Below are 16961 nucleotides of genomic sequence, written 5' to 3'. Positions count from 1 at the left end.
AGTATGCCTGATTTTTTAATAAATCAGACTTTTGAAAAGATACAGAGCCAATAAAAGGAACAGAGAAAAATTAATTCCGTTTAGGTCACCTGAAGAATTGTATATGTGTAGAGACCTTAGACTAAGCAGAGGATGTTATCCTGGTATGTCAGACAGCTGTGGTGTCTCTGCTTCCATGACTGCCTTTGTGTAAAAAAGCTGCCCCTTAATGACCACTGGAACCTCTCCAGATTCCTACCATAGAAGCTCTGAGACAGGAACAGCCGATTGGCTCAGCCAGGTCAGACAACGGCCCTTAGTTTAACAGAGCAGTAGAGGAACAGAGGTCGGTGGGTGACCTGGTAGAGAGGAAAGGATGAAAAGAAGGCACAAGGCGGAAGAAAAGGGAAGGGGGAGAACAGAATTAACTACCAAGATACTAATAGAGAGAAAATGCTTTACCTAGAGATTCTTAGCCAAGGATGGATTTTTTTTTTAATTTAAAGTAAACAAGAATACTGGTTTAAAACGGTCTGAAGGAGCCCAATTCACATGAACAAACTTGGTTTGTAGCTTTATAACGACACTGAGTGGGCAAGTCTTACCTTTTATATATTAACATTTCGAAAACGTAGTTTATTCAATAAATGTGTTGAAAGATGTCATGTTTCCTAAAAATTGTACCTAATTTTAGGGTTCCTGCTTACGGTGATTCCAATTCTGCATGAGAGTTTTAAATTGGAGGAGGAATAGCAGGGTGCAGAACACAGATGAAATTTTACAGCATGGAAATAAAAGTATTTTTAAACCTTCTTGGGGGTGAAGAGTTAGGCAAGAAGTAATACGTGGAAACTGTCAAGTGCTTCTCTACACACCCACCCACCAGATACCATCGCAGCCGGCTGGGGGAGTCTCCCTCTTCTTGCCTGACAGCTTCACTTTCTTTGAGGTCTGGAGCTGGTGATCACACTGGCCCGTCATGGTATTTTCAGTTAACAAAGCAGTTACTCAACAGGGGAAAAAGCCACAAAGGAGCAGAGCAGCTGCTGCACCCGTGATGCAAGTGCAGGATGAGCCCCGGGCCGCCACCGCCGCCTCGGCTCCTGCGTGACGTCCGGGAGGGGTATCCCCGGCTCTCAGGAAGTGGTGGCCGCGGGCAGCTCCGCCCCCACGCGACTCCAGGCTGGCCAGGCTGCCGGGTGGCAGGACGGCTGGGCGGGCGGGGATCACCGTCCCTCCACCCCCTACATACACACACGCACGCACGCGAGGACCGCGCGCCCCACTCGGTCGTCCGCGCCACTGCTCAGAGCGTACCCCGCGCTTCTTCCTGCTCCGTCCTCACAGCGCGCACGGGACGGAGAGTTGCCCGCGCCCCCCTCTCTCCCCGAGTTCACCTCCACTCACCCCGACCCCAGGCGCCGAGCCTGGCCCAGCGTCGCCGGTCACTAGACAGGGTCGAGCCGAGTCAAAGATGGCGACTCCGCCCCCGCCCCCTCTGCACTCCCGGCGGGGTCAGGGCGCCCCCTCGCGCGGCGCGCTCGCGCCCGAGGCCCGGCTAAAAATAGCCAGGCCCGACTATATTTGGTTCGACCGGATCCCCGCGCGCCCGCGCGCTCACCGCCCCGCCCCGTGCGCCCTGCCCCGCCCCGCCCCGCCCCGCCCCGTGCGTAGCTGAATGGAGAAGGGGCGGGGGTGACCGAAGGGAACCTACTCCGCTATCTGCGGCGCGCGCCGGCGGCGGGGCCCGGCCAACCGCCGAATTTAGAAACATCTCCTGCGTCAATCACGCGCCTCGCGTGCGTCAGCGGCGCGCGGCTCCAGGTCCTGCTCCCCCCCTTCAGCTTTTGAATGGATACAATGTAGCAGCGCCCTCCTTCCTTCCGAGACTGGATTGGAACCCGCGGCAGGGCAGAAGCTCGGTTCCTCTCTCCGCCGGGTCCACTTTCAGAGCCTCCTCCCACGGTCTTCTCCACATCACCCTGTCTGAAATGGAAGTGGAGGCGAAGAAAGATCTTATACATGCTGTATATATCTATATGTAGTCTCGTTTTCAAGTTTCTAGTCCTAGCTCGAACCTTCTTCATTTCTTAAACGTCTACAATTCTGGGCTATCTACCATGGGATCCTTTCTTCTCCCTCCTTACCCTAACATGCAGATTAGGACAAGTCAAAGAAATAAAATGTCACAACCGATTCAAATACACTATGTGGGGTCCGTCTGTATTACTTCACTCATATATATTTTCTCCTAAAAAATTCTTTCCCAAAGTGATTACTTTCACACATCAGCCAACCTTTGAACTAGAAGTCTTTACTCTGATAAGTCTTTGTTTTTGTTTTCAGCAAGAAATTTACTCTTAAATTTACCATTGTCAGGAAGAACTTGCTTTCTCTCTCCTACATGCGGTTGCCCAGGCTTTTGGCACACCCTTTTTGTGACAAATGTGTCCCAGGAGACCAGAGCAAATCCCCTAGCGAGGGACTGACTAATAAATCCTGTTGATTGGTTTCGAAATGTTTAATTTGGGCAATGAGAGGGGCCCCAACTACAATCGTCAAAAAGTGAAAGTGCGAGCTGAGAGTTCCATTTCTGACCCGGTGCTGGGGAGGAGGAAAGATTTGCAACAGTCAGAACCGCTCAGCTGTTCAACACGTGTGCGTTTGTTTTATACACATCAAGTAGTTTCTGCTGCAGCGCGCTTGTGGATGATGGACGTCCACTTCTTTAGGTTATAATGCGTTCACTTAGGAAACTCACACCGTAAGTGCAATGAAATAAAACCCGTAGCCATCGCATCCGTGTGCGAAATACGCACCCAGTAAACGATGGGGAGCGGGGCCCGAGTTAGGCAGAGGACCCGAGAGAAGTAAATAGCTTTATAATGCAAGAGGAAAGCACAGCTGCACCTCGGGGAGTCTTCGGGCTGGGGCCAGACTTCTGCACCGGCTGCCAGGTCACTCGGAGAAGGTGGCTGGAAGAGCCTTCTCTTTCGGAAGAGCTGTCCTCTCCCTTACCCACTCGCCCGGGCTGGGTGCCTTGGGACAGCCTCGGAGGCGCGCCAGCAGCACTCCTCCAACTCTACTCCACCCGAGCCTGACAGCTGGGCGGTGCCGCCTGACCCGCAGGAGGTTGCTGCACCCTCCCGCAGACGCGCGCCCAGGCTAGCAGCGCAGCTGCAAACGAGTTGGCAGGCAAGGCTCCGAAAAGCCCCAGGGCCGGGGCGGGAAGTGCGGAGCAGTTTCCATTGTGCGGCAGTGCGACTGGCCTGGGAGCGCGCGCGCGCACACACGAGCACACACACACCCTCCCTCGCACACGCGGAACCGGCTGGGCCAGGGGAGGGAGGAGGAGGGTGACGTAGCGTCCCATGGCGTCACATTGACGTCTCGCATTCCAGGCACTCTATGGAGAGGCCACTAGGGCTCCTGTGGCATAAATGACGTGCCGAGAGAACAAGCGAACGCGCAGCCGGGAGAGCGGAGTCTCCTGCCTCCCGCCCCCCACTCCTCCAGCTCCTGCTCCTCCTCCGCTCCCCATACACAGACGCGCTCACACCCGCTCCCTCACTCGCACACAGACACACGCGCGCACACACGCTCCACACACACACTCCACTCTCTCCCGCGCGCTCACACCCCTCTTGCCCTGTGCCCTTGCTGGTGCAGCGCGGCGCCGCAGCCGGACGCCCCTCCCGGGCTCACTTTGCAACGCTGACGGCGCTGGCGGTGGCCGTGGAGGTGGATACAGCGGCGGCATCCTCCCCCCTGGTCGCAGCCCAAGCCAGGACGCCCGTGGAACCTCTCGGCGGCGCTCTCTCATGAGTCGGGATCGCAGCATCCCCCACCAGCCGCTTACCGCCTCTGGGAGCTGCTGGGCTTGTATACCTCAGCCCTTCCAGGACAGCAGCTGTGACTCGCCCCCCAGTGCAGATTTCGGGACAGCTCTCTAGAAACTCGCTCTAAAGACGGAACCGCCACAGCATTCAAGTACGTATGAGATTCGCCCAGTTAATAGGGGACTCGCTAAAAAAGTTGGCTTGCTGGGAAGCGTCGCTCCTGAAATTGACAACTTTGAGCGTGAGGTTCCCTCCCCCTACCTCACCTCCCCGCTTCGCCTTTGCTGGCGGAGCAGCCTGTAGGTTCTGATCTGAAACTTTTCCCCTGTAGCTGGCCCGCGGGGATCTCTAGAGCTCGTGGGATTCCTCCCCCCATTCGAAGAGGCGAAAAGCTTCTAACAAAGAGGAGAACTGGGATTTGTGCTGTAGCGGCTCTAGCGATGTAATTCAGGGTATTTCGGCTCTAGTTGTCATGGTAATGATGCTCTCGGCGGCGGCTGCGGCGGCAACGGCAGGGAGTTGCAGCTCCGGTGATGAACGCAGTAATTTTCCTACCTTTTAAGTAGGATTGAAAATAGGGGCTCTGGTGGGTCCAAGTTAATGTACCTAATTGGTGGCACCGAGCAGGTTCACTGGAAGGAAGCTCTGGAGGGGCCTGGGCAGTGGCAGGCAGAGTTTGCAGAGGCACTCGGAGGACCTCAGGAAAGAGAGCGTAATTGTAGGAATGTGGCTTATTGTATTGAAATGAGCCCGGGGCTCCACTAGGCACGTCTGCCCGGCGTCGCGGACTTGCCGGTTTACACTTTTCCCTTCGGAGGTAAATGGGGTGTAATTGCCGACTCCTGCGCCCCGACACGCGTGGGTACGTCGTCCCTCTCCGGCAGACCTTGGCTCGGTGTGAGACAGGCATGGTTTACTTTTCTCTGACAGAACTCGCGCTTTTTGGAGAACTTTGTCCGAATGTTTTACTGTTAGTAGAAATGAAAGTTCCCGGTGGTGAAAGGAAAGCGGTCAGGCGAGCGCACGCTGCGGAGATTGACTTGCAAAGGCACCTCTTGAACCTGTTGGCAGCTTCGGGGCAGTCGTGGGGGGTGGGGGGGAGCACTTGTCTCTTAATTTCCAAGAACGTTCTTGGAGATTGCCTTTTATGTGTGCCTCCAGAGGGAAATGCTGCAAGGAGTTTAGTAATCAGAAATCTCGGGCTGTTATCCCAGGGCCTTAGAGTGCTGGGAGAAAGGTACAGGACGCCGTTCACTCCATCCTGAATCTAATCCCGGATCTCTTTTTCCCACGACGGGGAAGTATTTTTTAGAACCGAGTTGGGGAAATAAAGAGCGGCCCAACGCCGTTCCTGGGCACAATTAAGTTACTTTATTTGAGTAATCTCCCCTGAACAAGATGCTTGTAATATGACCATCAGACTCCTCAGGCCAAGGCAATCTCCACGCCCGCTCCCTCCCCATGAGCCCACCCGCCCCCATCACGGGGCCCGCGCGCTCGCAAATATTCTCCCCCGCAGTTTGTCTAGTCTTCCTCGGACTTTCTGAGAATGTCTGTCTTTCCCTCTCTGTCTGTCTCTCCTCCCTCCTCTTGCCCCCGCCCCACCTCCGCCCCCGCACCCCAGGGTTGGAAACTCCGCGGAGGAGCCCGGGTCACAATGGTGCGTTTCACGGTTTCCTCCACACACTTCACCACCGGGAGGGGAACACGGGGGTGTTCCTTTCGTCTGCCCACGAGAAAGAAAGGAGCTTTGACAGAGCTAGTTATTTCTTCCTAATTTACAACCCCAAGGCTCTATGCTGCCGGCCCTGGAGGCCGTGAGCGGGAGCGGCGGAACGTGTTTCCAGGCGCGGAGGCTTCGCCTAGGTAACCGGCCGTTTGAGGGACCAAGAGAGCTGTGGGGCGCTCGGCTGGGCTGTAGGAAGGGCGGCGGGGCTCTCTCCTGCAAACTCTGGGCGCTCCAGGGGAACCCTTCCTTGGAAAGATGCGGTCCCCGCCCACCCGAGTTCAGAGGCCGCCACTCGGAAAAGATTCCTCTTGCAAGGCCGCTGGGGTGGAACGGGAATGAGGACACCCACTGGAGGAGGGGGGAGTTGCTGGACACCCACCTTGAAGATGCGGGGGGACGGGAAGCACACGCTACCGCTATGGGAAGACCCGCGTGTGCCTGCGCTACAGCGAGCACATGCTTTCCGCCGGAGCAGCTCGGACTGGAGCTGGGGGTGGCAAGGGAATCCCCCATTTGATAGCTGTCGAGGGTTTCCCGGACCTGGGGACTCCAAGAGCCTTTCTCTCTTCCTGCAAGCAAGCCCGGGGCAGGAAGACCAACCCCGCGGCCTGCGCACCCAACAGGTTTTTGAATTGTTTTGATCTGGGGGGTTTCGGTCCAAGTTCCCACTCTGGAGCTGTGCCCACCCTGGGCAAAGGGGGCGCTATAGGCCGGAGTTTGGGGCACCCAGATCCTTCCCCTAAGCCTGACCAGCGGCGCTTTCAGCTACAAAGTTTCTTGCGGGTTGTGCGCTGATGTTCACCCCAGAGCCGCACTCGGTGCCCTCCACACCGTGCCCCCTGCAACGTGCCCCCTCCGGGCAGCTGGGTGGCTCGTAGGCTTGCAGCCGCTAACCCTCAGGGACACCCCCGCTGGGTGCACGGGACCTGCCTCTGCCTGGCCCACCCGCGGAGAACGCCTTCTGCCTCCTAGTCTTGCTTCCAGCGCCGGCCGTCTTTCCACTGTGCCCTTTTGTTTGCTTGACCCCTGGCCCCCGAAACTCGCGATTAATGGAAGCGAAGCTTCATTAGCATTTAGAATGAAAAGCACAGACTTTCTTAATTCCGCCGGGCATTCATCCATTCGTTCCGGACCTCGTGCATTTCCTATGCAACATGTAAAATTTGTATTTGAGGGGTGGGGGCAGCGAAGTTGGAAAATGGCTGTTTTCTGCTTGCGCACACTCACTGACCTCTCAATGCGGGCGGAACTCGTTCCTCAAGTGTTCTCCTTTATTCGGTTTTCCTGACTTCCCGGGCTAGGAATCAATTGTTGGGGCAGAGAGATCAATTTCTGGGCGACGACTGGCTACTCGGTTTTTAGCCTCGATTCGGGTGCCACAAAACCGCGGTGGGTGTGAACAACCTTCCCTCAGCTTCCCCAGCGCTGTTTGAAGCTTTTTGCCCAGGGGGACTATGGTACCCTTAAGCATCCTTACCCTTATGATAATTCTTTGTAATTAACGTAGTATTTATAAAGGCTTCCCAGCAGTGTGTGTATCTCTCTCTCTGACACACACACACACACACACTCACGCGCGCGCGCCCAGCCCAGGCTGCAGTGACCCAACATGGTCTTGCTGTGACCTCTGTCCTCTCTCCCGGTGCCTGCAGAGCCCACTGTGGAAGAACGCAGCCCGGCAAGCCCGGGCCCTGAGCCTGGACCCTCAGCGGAGCCAGGCAGCACTGCCGCCGCTTCGCCTCGCCAGACACCCCCGCCTCTCACGCTCTCAGCCTCCGGTGGAGAGACCCCCAGCCCCACCATTCAGCGCACAAGATACCCTCCAGGTAGGTCTGAAAGCACATCTCTCTGCTTCCTGGGCTGGGAGAAGCGGGTAGGGGAACCACACACCCAACCGGCGGCTTGGTGGACTTCCCAGTGCCAGGACAGTGGCTGCGGGCCGGGAATTTCACAGCACAGGTGGCTTCCTTGCACGAAGCCCCTCTGTATACCACGCCCTGTTGCTAGTGAGTAGAGCAGCCAGATTAAATTAAGCATACACTTCTCAAAATTACTTTTCCTAAAATGCAAATACACCAATAGATCGGGGTCTTTTATACATTTTGTGTCTTCATTTGGGCTGTATTTTGTAGCTAGTGTATGCCTGTAAGAGCCATGGAATCACTTAGAGCAGTACTGAGTATTTTTGCTTGTAGGGTTCAGAAGTTTAGATTACTGAAGCTCAGAAGGAAAGAGAAAAGCATTTGAGCTGAAAACAAGGTGTAAATTTGAGTTTGGCAAGAATGGATTGCAGGTTTGGTTTGTACCACCTCTTTATGAATTTGCTAAAGCAATAATCGGTGCCAGGCCTGAGTAGGCACCAGAGATAGCACAGAATAATAAAATGCTGCCCTAGCAAGCTCATCTTCTAGCTGGAAACCTCAGAAAGACACAAAGAAGAGCAATAGGTAGGGATTGGCAGGGAACAATGACAGAAAAGACTGAGGGAGAAATTCTAGAGGTGCTGAAGAGAGAAGAGAGATCAAGCAGTGTTCTTTCTTTTAAATGATGAGTCTTTCATTTCACCCCCTAGATAGCAAGATAAGTAAACCTTTAACTTTAAACTACTGAGTGTGTTTTTAAGGCCCTACTTGGGAAAACAAAAGGGCTTGAACTGGCCCCTCATTACTGCTTCTCCTAACAGGCCCTCCTCACCTTTTTTCAAGTCAAGATTTCATCCTATACATGCATGACTCAATCCGATTTGGAAATGTGGGTAAGAGAAAGATGTCAAAGGAAATACAGGAAGCACTCTTGTCTCTATTAGTCACACCTTTTACACCATAGACTCCAAACAGGCATTAAATACCTGGTTTTCCTTTGGCTCAGAAAAACCAACCACCAGAAACTGTGCATTTTACCATTTATATTTAGCCATAAAGAAAGGAAAATAACTGGGTAAATCAATACTACATTTAGTAATTCTCAGGGCCTTCTCACCCAGTTCTCACCCAGTTACTCTGAAGAATAGTAAGGACTCTAAGTACCACACTTTGGGGGCTCAATATATTTAAATTGTCAGGAAACCAAATTCAGAAACTGCTTTCTTCTTTTCCAGGGGTGCTAATTCTTTTCTCATAAGGAAGTACCTACACGAACTTGCCTGTTATGATACCTGTAAACTGTTGTCATTAAACAGCCACTGATCTATTTTAATAGTCAGAATTAGGAAATATGTATATGTATATATTAGAGCAGAGAGCAGGTTTGGTGGGTGTTTTGCTGCAGCTGCTGATCTTTTTCTTTGCAGATGGTACAAACTCCCCCGAGTCCATTTCCTGGGCCTACGTCCCCATCTCGCCACCTAGCTGGCTGAAGCCATCAACAGGGGTCCACTTTGTGCAGGCTGCTAGTCCTCTCTGGGGGAGTTGGGAAGGGGGTGGGAAGCAACATGTGTGGGCAGCCGCAGTTGGCACTCATGAAATGTTAGAATGTCACTGTCTCCCTTGGCCAGTAAGTCTCTCATAGGGTGCCTTTTCTGACTAATAGGTGTACAAATAAATGTGTGTGGCTTTGGAGACCAATGGCCTCTTTCCCTCCAGAATAAACCAACTGGCTTTCTCTTTGTCCTCTCAGGTTGTGGCTGAGGATGCCACCCCAATTAGTTTATAGGATTCAAAACCACTTTTTAAAAAATCTCTGCGCTCATGAGGAAAGACATCAAGTTTCCCAGATCTGGTGGAGGACAGGACAGGGGAGGAAGAGAAGATGGGTACAGAGGTCCCCCAGTAGGCCTGAGTCTTGACAGCCCCTTTTGTCTGTCAAGGATTCAGCTTTTCTTCCCTGGGAGGAAGAAAGTCTGGTGTGGGGCTTTGTGTCTATGCTCCCAGAAGGAGGAGAGGATGTCATTTCCTCTTTTTTCCCAAATTAAGTAGCAATGAATCCAATGCTGTCTGTTAGCTAGGAAATAAATGTCAAATTGCTTCTTTTTTTTTAATTTTTATTATTATTTTTTTATTGTTGGGGATTCATTGAGGGTACAATAAGCCAGGTCAAATTGCTTCTAAGAGACCCTTTTCCCTGTCCCTGCAGATATGCCCTGCGTGCAAGCCCAATATAGCCCTTCGCCTCCAGGTTCCAGTTATGCAGTGCAGACATACGGCTCGGAATACACCACAGAGATCATGAACCCCTCAGACTACACCAAGCTGACCATGGACCTTGGCAGCACAGAGATCACAGCCACCGCCACCACATCCCTGCCCAGCTTCAGTACCTTCATGGAGGGCTACTCGAGCAGCTATGAACTCAAGCCCTCCTGCCTGTACCAAATGCAGCCGTCTGGGCCGCGACCCTTGATCAAGGTGGAGGATGGGCGCGCACATGGCTACCACCACCACCACCACCACCACCACCATCACCACCATCATCACCAGCAGCAGCAGCAGCCATCCATCCCCACCCCCTCCGGCCCGGAGGACGAAGTGCTCCCCAGCACCTCCATGTACTTCAAGCCGTCCCCGCCGTCCACGCCCACCACGCCGGGCTTCCCCCCGCAGGCGGGTGCGCTGTGGGACGACACGCTGCCCTCAGCGCCCGGCTGCATCGCGCCCGGCCCGCTGCTGGACCCACCGATGAAGGCGGTGCCCCCGGTGGCCGGAGCACGCTTCCCGCTCTTCCACTTCAAGCCCTCATCACCACATCCGCCTGGGCCCAGCCCCGCCGGCGGCCACCACCTCGGCTACGACCCGACGGCCGCCGCCGCACTCAGCCTGCCGCTGGGAGCCGCCGCCGCTGCGGGCCAGGCTGCCGCGCTGGAGGGCCACCCGTATGGGCTGCAGCTGGCCAAGAGGGCGCCCCCGCTGCCCTTTCCGCCGCTGGGCCTCAAGCCCTCCCCTACTGCGTCCGGCCTATTGGGAGAGAGCCCCACCCTGCCGTCGCCACCTAACAGGAGCTCGTCGTCCGGGGAGGGCACGTGCGCTGTGTGCGGGGACAACGCAGCCTGCCAGCACTATGGCGTGCGCACCTGCGAGGGCTGCAAGGGCTTCTTCAAGGTGAGCACATGCCTGCCTCCTCCTGGAGGTCCCTCTCCTCCCCAGCCAGCCCCCTAGCTGAAGGGAGCTTCAGAGGGGGTTAGGGGCGAGCCTGTGCTTCCTGGTTTGAGAGGTGTAATCTACACTATGCGCTCCTGTAGCCCTTCCTAGCAACCTCGCACCCATTTTCTCCAGGGCGCTTCACTTGAGGCACATGTGCAGGAAACCACCCCAGTAGGACTAGAGGGGTCTGGGAACCTCCTTCCCTGACATTGCCTTAGGAGCATTTTCTGGAGAGCTTTCAGCAGATTCCTAAAAGGATCTGTGACTTCAAAAATGGAAACACCTGATTGCATTCCTTGTCTGTCCATCCAGGGTGTCTGAAGGAATAGGGTCTGCACACCAAGGCCCTGGGCATTTGTGTCTCATTTAACCCTTACAGTAAGAGCTGGGGCTCTAGGATCAGACCTGAGGCTGAATTCTGGCCACTCACTAGCTATTTTTATTAACAGTGTCTTAGAGGTAGATATTTTCTTTGTTTCATAGAAACATTAAAGTTTGGGTAGGTTGTTCAGCTGTCCCAGGACACACAGTTATAGAATGAGATAGAGGCAGGATGCCAACTCATGTTTGTGTGACCCCAAAGTGCACACCCTTTTCCTCACTCTGCAGCATTGGAACAGACAGATGGGCAAATGACTTGACCCAGTTTAGGGTAGTTCTCTTCATAGAAGATAGAAGTTGGGGTCTCACCAATCCACTCTGTCCTCTAGGAATACTGCCCCACCTGTGTACCACACAGAGTGCCAAGGGTAGACATTGTTCTTTCTCTCATAAGTATATAAAGGAGAATTTTACAGCGGGAGAGCCATCAGCCCCCTTCTAGACAAGAGAAGTCTTATACATGCTGTAAGCAATGATTTAGCTGCACTTGGGGTTTCCAGCTGGTTTCTCCTGATTCCCAAGTTCAAGGTTCTTTCCAACACTCAGGAGGAAAAGACCTTGTTCTCTTGCTGCTCTCCCTTTTGGTACTGACTCCCAGGCTTCTTCAGATACTTACTTCTGTACCATTCTCCTCATTCCCCACCCACCTTGGCCCTTATTTCAGGCATTTGCACAGCCACACAAGTCACTTCCTATCCTCCAGACAGGACAGAGAGAGAGGGCAAGTGGGATGCTGATTGGGTAACCAGGATTTAGGAGGCCAATAGGACGTATCCGGGAGCATGCTGAAATGGTAGTAAGAAGACTCAAGGAGTCTGATCTGTCACTTACCAATTGTGTGATGTTGGGCATGACAGTTCTTTGTAGGCCTCAGTTTCCCTAATAGTGAATAAAAGGAAAGGGCTGTACATTAAATGAGCTAAAAACATATATGAAAGCACTTTCTAATTTTTAAAGAGCCCTAAAATAATAGTTCCTTATTAAATGAAAACTATAGAGTATTTGTAAAAAGGCACATATTTGTGGATGGGTGTACATAGCAACAAGCAATAGTTATTCTTGATCTACTGATAGTAATCATGTCATTAATTAAATTCTTCAGATAAATGAGGAAACGCTTAGGAAAGACTTTACAATATGTTAAGTGCCCTGCAGGTATTCAGGATGATGATGTTTTAAATACAGAATCTTAGCCTTTTTTTTTTTTAGCCAGTCACTTTAGCCACTTTTCCCCTCTTTCTTAAGTACTAAAGCTTTACCAGGGCTACTTTCAAGTAACTGCATTCTTTTAGCAGATTTGATTTTTACAGGATTGCCGTGGAAATGCTGAAGGGCAGTGAAACTGGCAGCAGAAAGGGGTAAAAGAAAGAAAAACAATTAAGAGAATTATGAATAATCCACGAATATAATCAACCCTAAATAATTGAGAGTTGACAAGAATACGAGAGTGGTAATACATTCTGAGTCTAGAAATGTCAATTAAGTTTTCCCCAACAGCTTCCCTTTTCTGCAGCAATCCCTTGAAAACAAATCTATACTTGAAAGGGTGGGGGCAGGATGGGGGAGAACTACCCCACAGATCTGTTAATTAAGGGAACCAGAGCAGGTTTTACCCAGTGGCTTTCTACCATTAAATTGAATTCTTTAAAAATGTGACATGAAGTGCAGTTAATGATGGGAATTCGGTGATTGAACCATAACGATCTCTCCCTGTTCTTAAACTGTATGGGCACACAAAAATGTGGGAAAGGCCTCAGGTTATTGGGAAAATGTATACCTGAAGCAAAATGCCACCAGCACTCAAATTGGCATATAGCCTTGAGGATAATGGCAAGAAATAGAGTGTTAGAAATTACTGCATGTTCAATGAAAGAGAGCTTTATTCAGGAAACACACATTTCCTAACCTTACAGACTGCTAAGAATCGAAATGCTGGAAACTCATAAGTATGTTTGTGTTTTAGAATTTTGTATTTTAAACTAAAATCACCTACTAACGCAGAGGAAATATGTCTTAGACTTGAGATAGATTGGTTTTGTTATATGGGTACTGCTTAAGTTTTATGTAAGCAGTTTAGAAACTGTCCCCTAAAATGAAATTAAAAGATGATAGGCTGAAACTGAAACATGCAGTTAGGATGACTGAAAGTAAAGAAGAGGTTGAAAGCAAATCTAGACTTTTGGATACAAAATAGATCAAAAAGCCCAAGTTACCTGAATTTTCTTTTTTAATGCAGCCCAGAATTCCCATATAAATTTCAATTCTCTGCTCTATTTGAGGTTGTATAGATACAGGCAATCTCTGAACAAATTCACCGTAAGTGGTAGAAGATCCATTTGTACAAATCTTTTCCATTTTTTACAAAAACAAGCATTCTTTTAAATTTAGAACATAAAATATGTTTAATCTTTCCATGTGTCATTTCAAAATTATATGGATTCTGAAAAATACAACCTTGTTTTTATATCCAGGCCCAAGTTTCATGATGTGTCTTTTATAGTATGGTTATTTTGGTGTCTATGTCAATAATAATTTATGAAATAAACTATTAATGGGAATTTTTACTGAAAATATATGGCTCTCATATTTCTTTCTATCATTCTTTTTTGTCCTTTGGATTTTTTTTTCTTTCCTTCTTGGATGTGATAGTGATTTTTTGAGTCCAATTTTATGGTAGTGCCTTCAAAGATATTCTTTAAAGATGAAATTAAACTACAGAGGCTGATTCAGTGTATTTCTTGTTCGCATTAAAACCCTGTTTCCTGTATATTTTAACCAGACAACTCCTGATTTTACTTTTTATGATTTCATCTCTATTGGGTAGCAAAGCTAGTTACTGTGGTATTTGACTTACAATACTGATAGCAAACAAAGTACATCCCAGATAATTTTGATTTTATTTTAATAAGGTCAGCAATAATCAGGGGAGTGGAACAAGTAGAAAATTGTTCCCAAAGGGATATTAAAAGTGGAGATAATCTAATTCTCCAAGGTATGATATGTTGACCTGGTAATTTCAGATATGATTTTATCATTCAGAGTTGGGTGTCTCCTGAGACTTGCTTCAGAACAATCCAAGATGATTTTCATTGTCAGCAGCTAACACTAATAAAATTGTTTTTCCTGCAGGCTAGCGTGTTAGGAAATTAAATTTATCGAATTATACGAATTGCACTGTCGCCTTTCACGTTGTAATTAAAATACATCTTGTCAGGTTCTACCTCTTTCCAGAAACTATTAGTTGACTATCTCTGTATTGTATTTTATCAGAGAACAGTGCAGAAAAATGCAAAATATGTTTGCCTGGCAAATAAAAACTGCCCCGTAGACAAGAGACGTCGAAACCGGTGTCAGTACTGTCGATTCCAGAAGTGTCTCAGTGTCGGAATGGTTAAAGAAGGTATGGATCTACTGCTTTTTACTGATTTGTTTATACATATTTTCAGAAATCACTGCAAAAGAATGTTAATATTTACATTGGGATAGTGAATTTTTCCAGTTCCTCTTTCCTTTCAACATTTTATTTTTATGGCATGTATTTGCATTTAAAAATAACTGAGGACTATTTATTCTAATTTATCAAAATTGATAAGAGAGCTTATATGCATACATCTGTGTTCTATTTAAGGAAGAGATTTTTAGGGCTAATCCATTACCAAATGTGAGTATGGGGTGGCTTTTATGCTGCTTGTTTCAACTCTCATTAAATCATTATGTGAATATTCCAAACTATTACCACTTTTAAATGGTTGTTCTCATTAGTGATTGCTCAACTGTAATGTGTTTTGATTCTTTTTTTGCAATTTATGGCTATTCATAACATAAACTTTGAAGATTGTTTTCTTTCTGTTTTGGCATCAGTTGTCCGTACAGACAGTCTGAAAGGGAGGAGAGGTCGTCTGCCTTCCAAACCAAAGAGCCCATTACAACAGGAACCTTCTCAGCCCTCTCCACCTTCTCCTCCCATCTGTATGATGAATGCCCTGGTACGAGCTTTAACAGACTCAACACCCAGAGATCTTGATTATTCCAGAGTAAGTTTTATGATTTTCCTGCTTCCAAACGAATGTTCATTGTCTGTATTCATGATACTAATAATAAGAGTTGATTGAATGACTTTGTGCCTGGCACTGTGCTAGACAGTTTTTATGCCTCTTCTATATTTGTTGCTTCATTTAGCAATTCAGTGCATCTGTTGCACCAAATGATTTTTGCCTTATTGCAATTCAGTGCATCCATTGCACCAAATGATTTTTGCCTTATTGAATCTCTTAGCCTTAACAAATGACCCTGACAGTGCTGCACCTGTCATACCCATTGTTGTAGGATTCCTGTTGTGCCAATGAAAATCTGCACAGGTGAACTATAATTTGTAGATTTCTCTCATGGTCTAGACAAAGTGACTACTGTTTTTTTCTTATTGTGATTAAACTATCTGGGTGAACCTCAAGTTATCCTTCAGTAGTTTACCCAAAACATTGGCATTGATTGACCTGCTGTTTATTCAGAGGGATTATACCATTATGGAGAGGAGTTAGCTCTGGCCTTGACATCAGGAGATGTCAGGAGGACGGAGATGGAAGGCCACCTCTGTGTCATCTTACCTGTGTCACCTGGCTCCCGCTCTCCACTCATCCCTGCAGTGGAGAAGATTATTTAACCTCAGAGCATGTTTTGAACATCAGTCACACAAGAGTGACGATTGTGAATATGTTTTGAAAACCATAAATGATTACTGATTGATTAAGTCAACCAAAAACATGTCAGTATTTTTACTTCATATGGGATATAGTAAAATCTCAACCATTTGAACTCTGAAAATTCCTTCAAAATTTAGGTAATACCGAGAAGATCCATGAGAAAGGATTTTGTGAGCAAATGTGTAAACAGAACTGGAAGGCAGATTTTTAAAAGGACTTAGTAAAGCAACTGCTAGTAAAACAGGGTCTCACTGAAGAGGGAAGGGATGGGGAAAGGATTGTAATTTGAGCAATTTTTACATGCTAGATATTGTGGTACATTGTCTCATTTAATCCTTTAAACCACTGCAAACTGCAATCCTTTAAACCCCACTCAAACATAAGAAAACTTAGAAATACAGCTTGCACACAGATGAAGCGGTACCAGTCCAGGGGTCCCCAGTTGGTTGATCTGACTTGGCAGCTACTACCAACTTGCCTTCCCCAGGTCTAATCAGCTTCTGGTTAAATGACTAGCAAAGTGTGAGTGTGTCTCTGCTAGTCCCCTCCTTTTAGGTTGCATTGTTGACAGAAGTGATTGGTGTACCTGCTGTGATCCTCTTCCCCTCATCCCCAGCCCTCATTATAGGCTGTGAAGCCTCCTCTCTGCGCCTGATCACGAGACATCAAATGAGAAGCATGGTAGATCCTTAGCACCAAAGGTTGAGGACTCTTATTCTGATTACAAGTAGAGTCTCTTGACTAAAGTCAAGTCTCAAATAATAGTATAAGGCATAGAATGATGTCAGTGGGTAAGAGCTTAGGCTTTGGAATCATGCAGGCATAGACGAAAATCCCAGCCCCATCATTTTACTAGCTGGGTGACCGTAAGCAACTGATTAAACCATTTAATGCCTCAGTGTCCTCATCTGTATTATGGGATAATAATAATAATATCTACTTCCTGGGGTTGTTTGTGAAGATTAAATATTGTGATACTTGTCAAAACTTTAGCACAGTGCACTGTACTCATATGTTATCTCTTCAACCAAATTTTCTTACTCTGCCATTTGTTGAACGTACTAATGAGTGTGAACATTACACAGTCAGGTACCTGCAGTAACACTAATTGAGGTAAGTGTTATGCTCTCAGTTTCATAAATGAGGAAATTAGAACTGGGAGAGGCTAAAGAGCTGACTTACCCCAAGGTCATGTGCATCAGAGATAGAATTAGGAGTCACATGTATTGGACTTAAAGTCTGTCCTCCTCAATACCAA

The 16961-nt window shown here is 48.7% G+C and overlaps 1 protein-coding gene across 1 annotated transcript in view; it reads left to right on the top strand.

Moving 5' to 3' along the window:
• The first annotated feature begins 3447 nt into the window (after positions 1-3447).
• NR4A3 (nuclear receptor subfamily 4 group A member 3) overlaps positions 3448-16961 on the top strand; it is a 42580-nt gene continuing 29066 nt past the window's right edge. Inside the window, exons 1-5 of the mRNA XM_053575836.1 lie at positions 3448-3969; positions 7200-7373; positions 9619-10580; positions 14274-14403; positions 14865-15037. Coding sequence (XP_053431811.1) covers positions 9621-10580; positions 14274-14403; positions 14865-15037 — 1263 coding nt within the window. The 5' untranslated portion in view covers positions 3448-3969; positions 7200-7373; positions 9619-9620. The remainder of the gene's footprint in view (positions 3970-7199; positions 7374-9618; positions 10581-14273; positions 14404-14864; positions 15038-16961) is intronic.

This window comes from Nycticebus coucang, chromosome 2 (assembly GCF_027406575.1).
Source record: "Nycticebus coucang isolate mNycCou1 chromosome 2, mNycCou1.pri, whole genome shotgun sequence".
Taxonomy (NCBI): Eukaryota; Metazoa; Chordata; class Mammalia; order Primates; family Lorisidae; genus Nycticebus; species Nycticebus coucang.
Note: the sequence above shows the minus strand (reverse complement) of the source record. Positions and strands in the feature narration are given on the sequence as shown.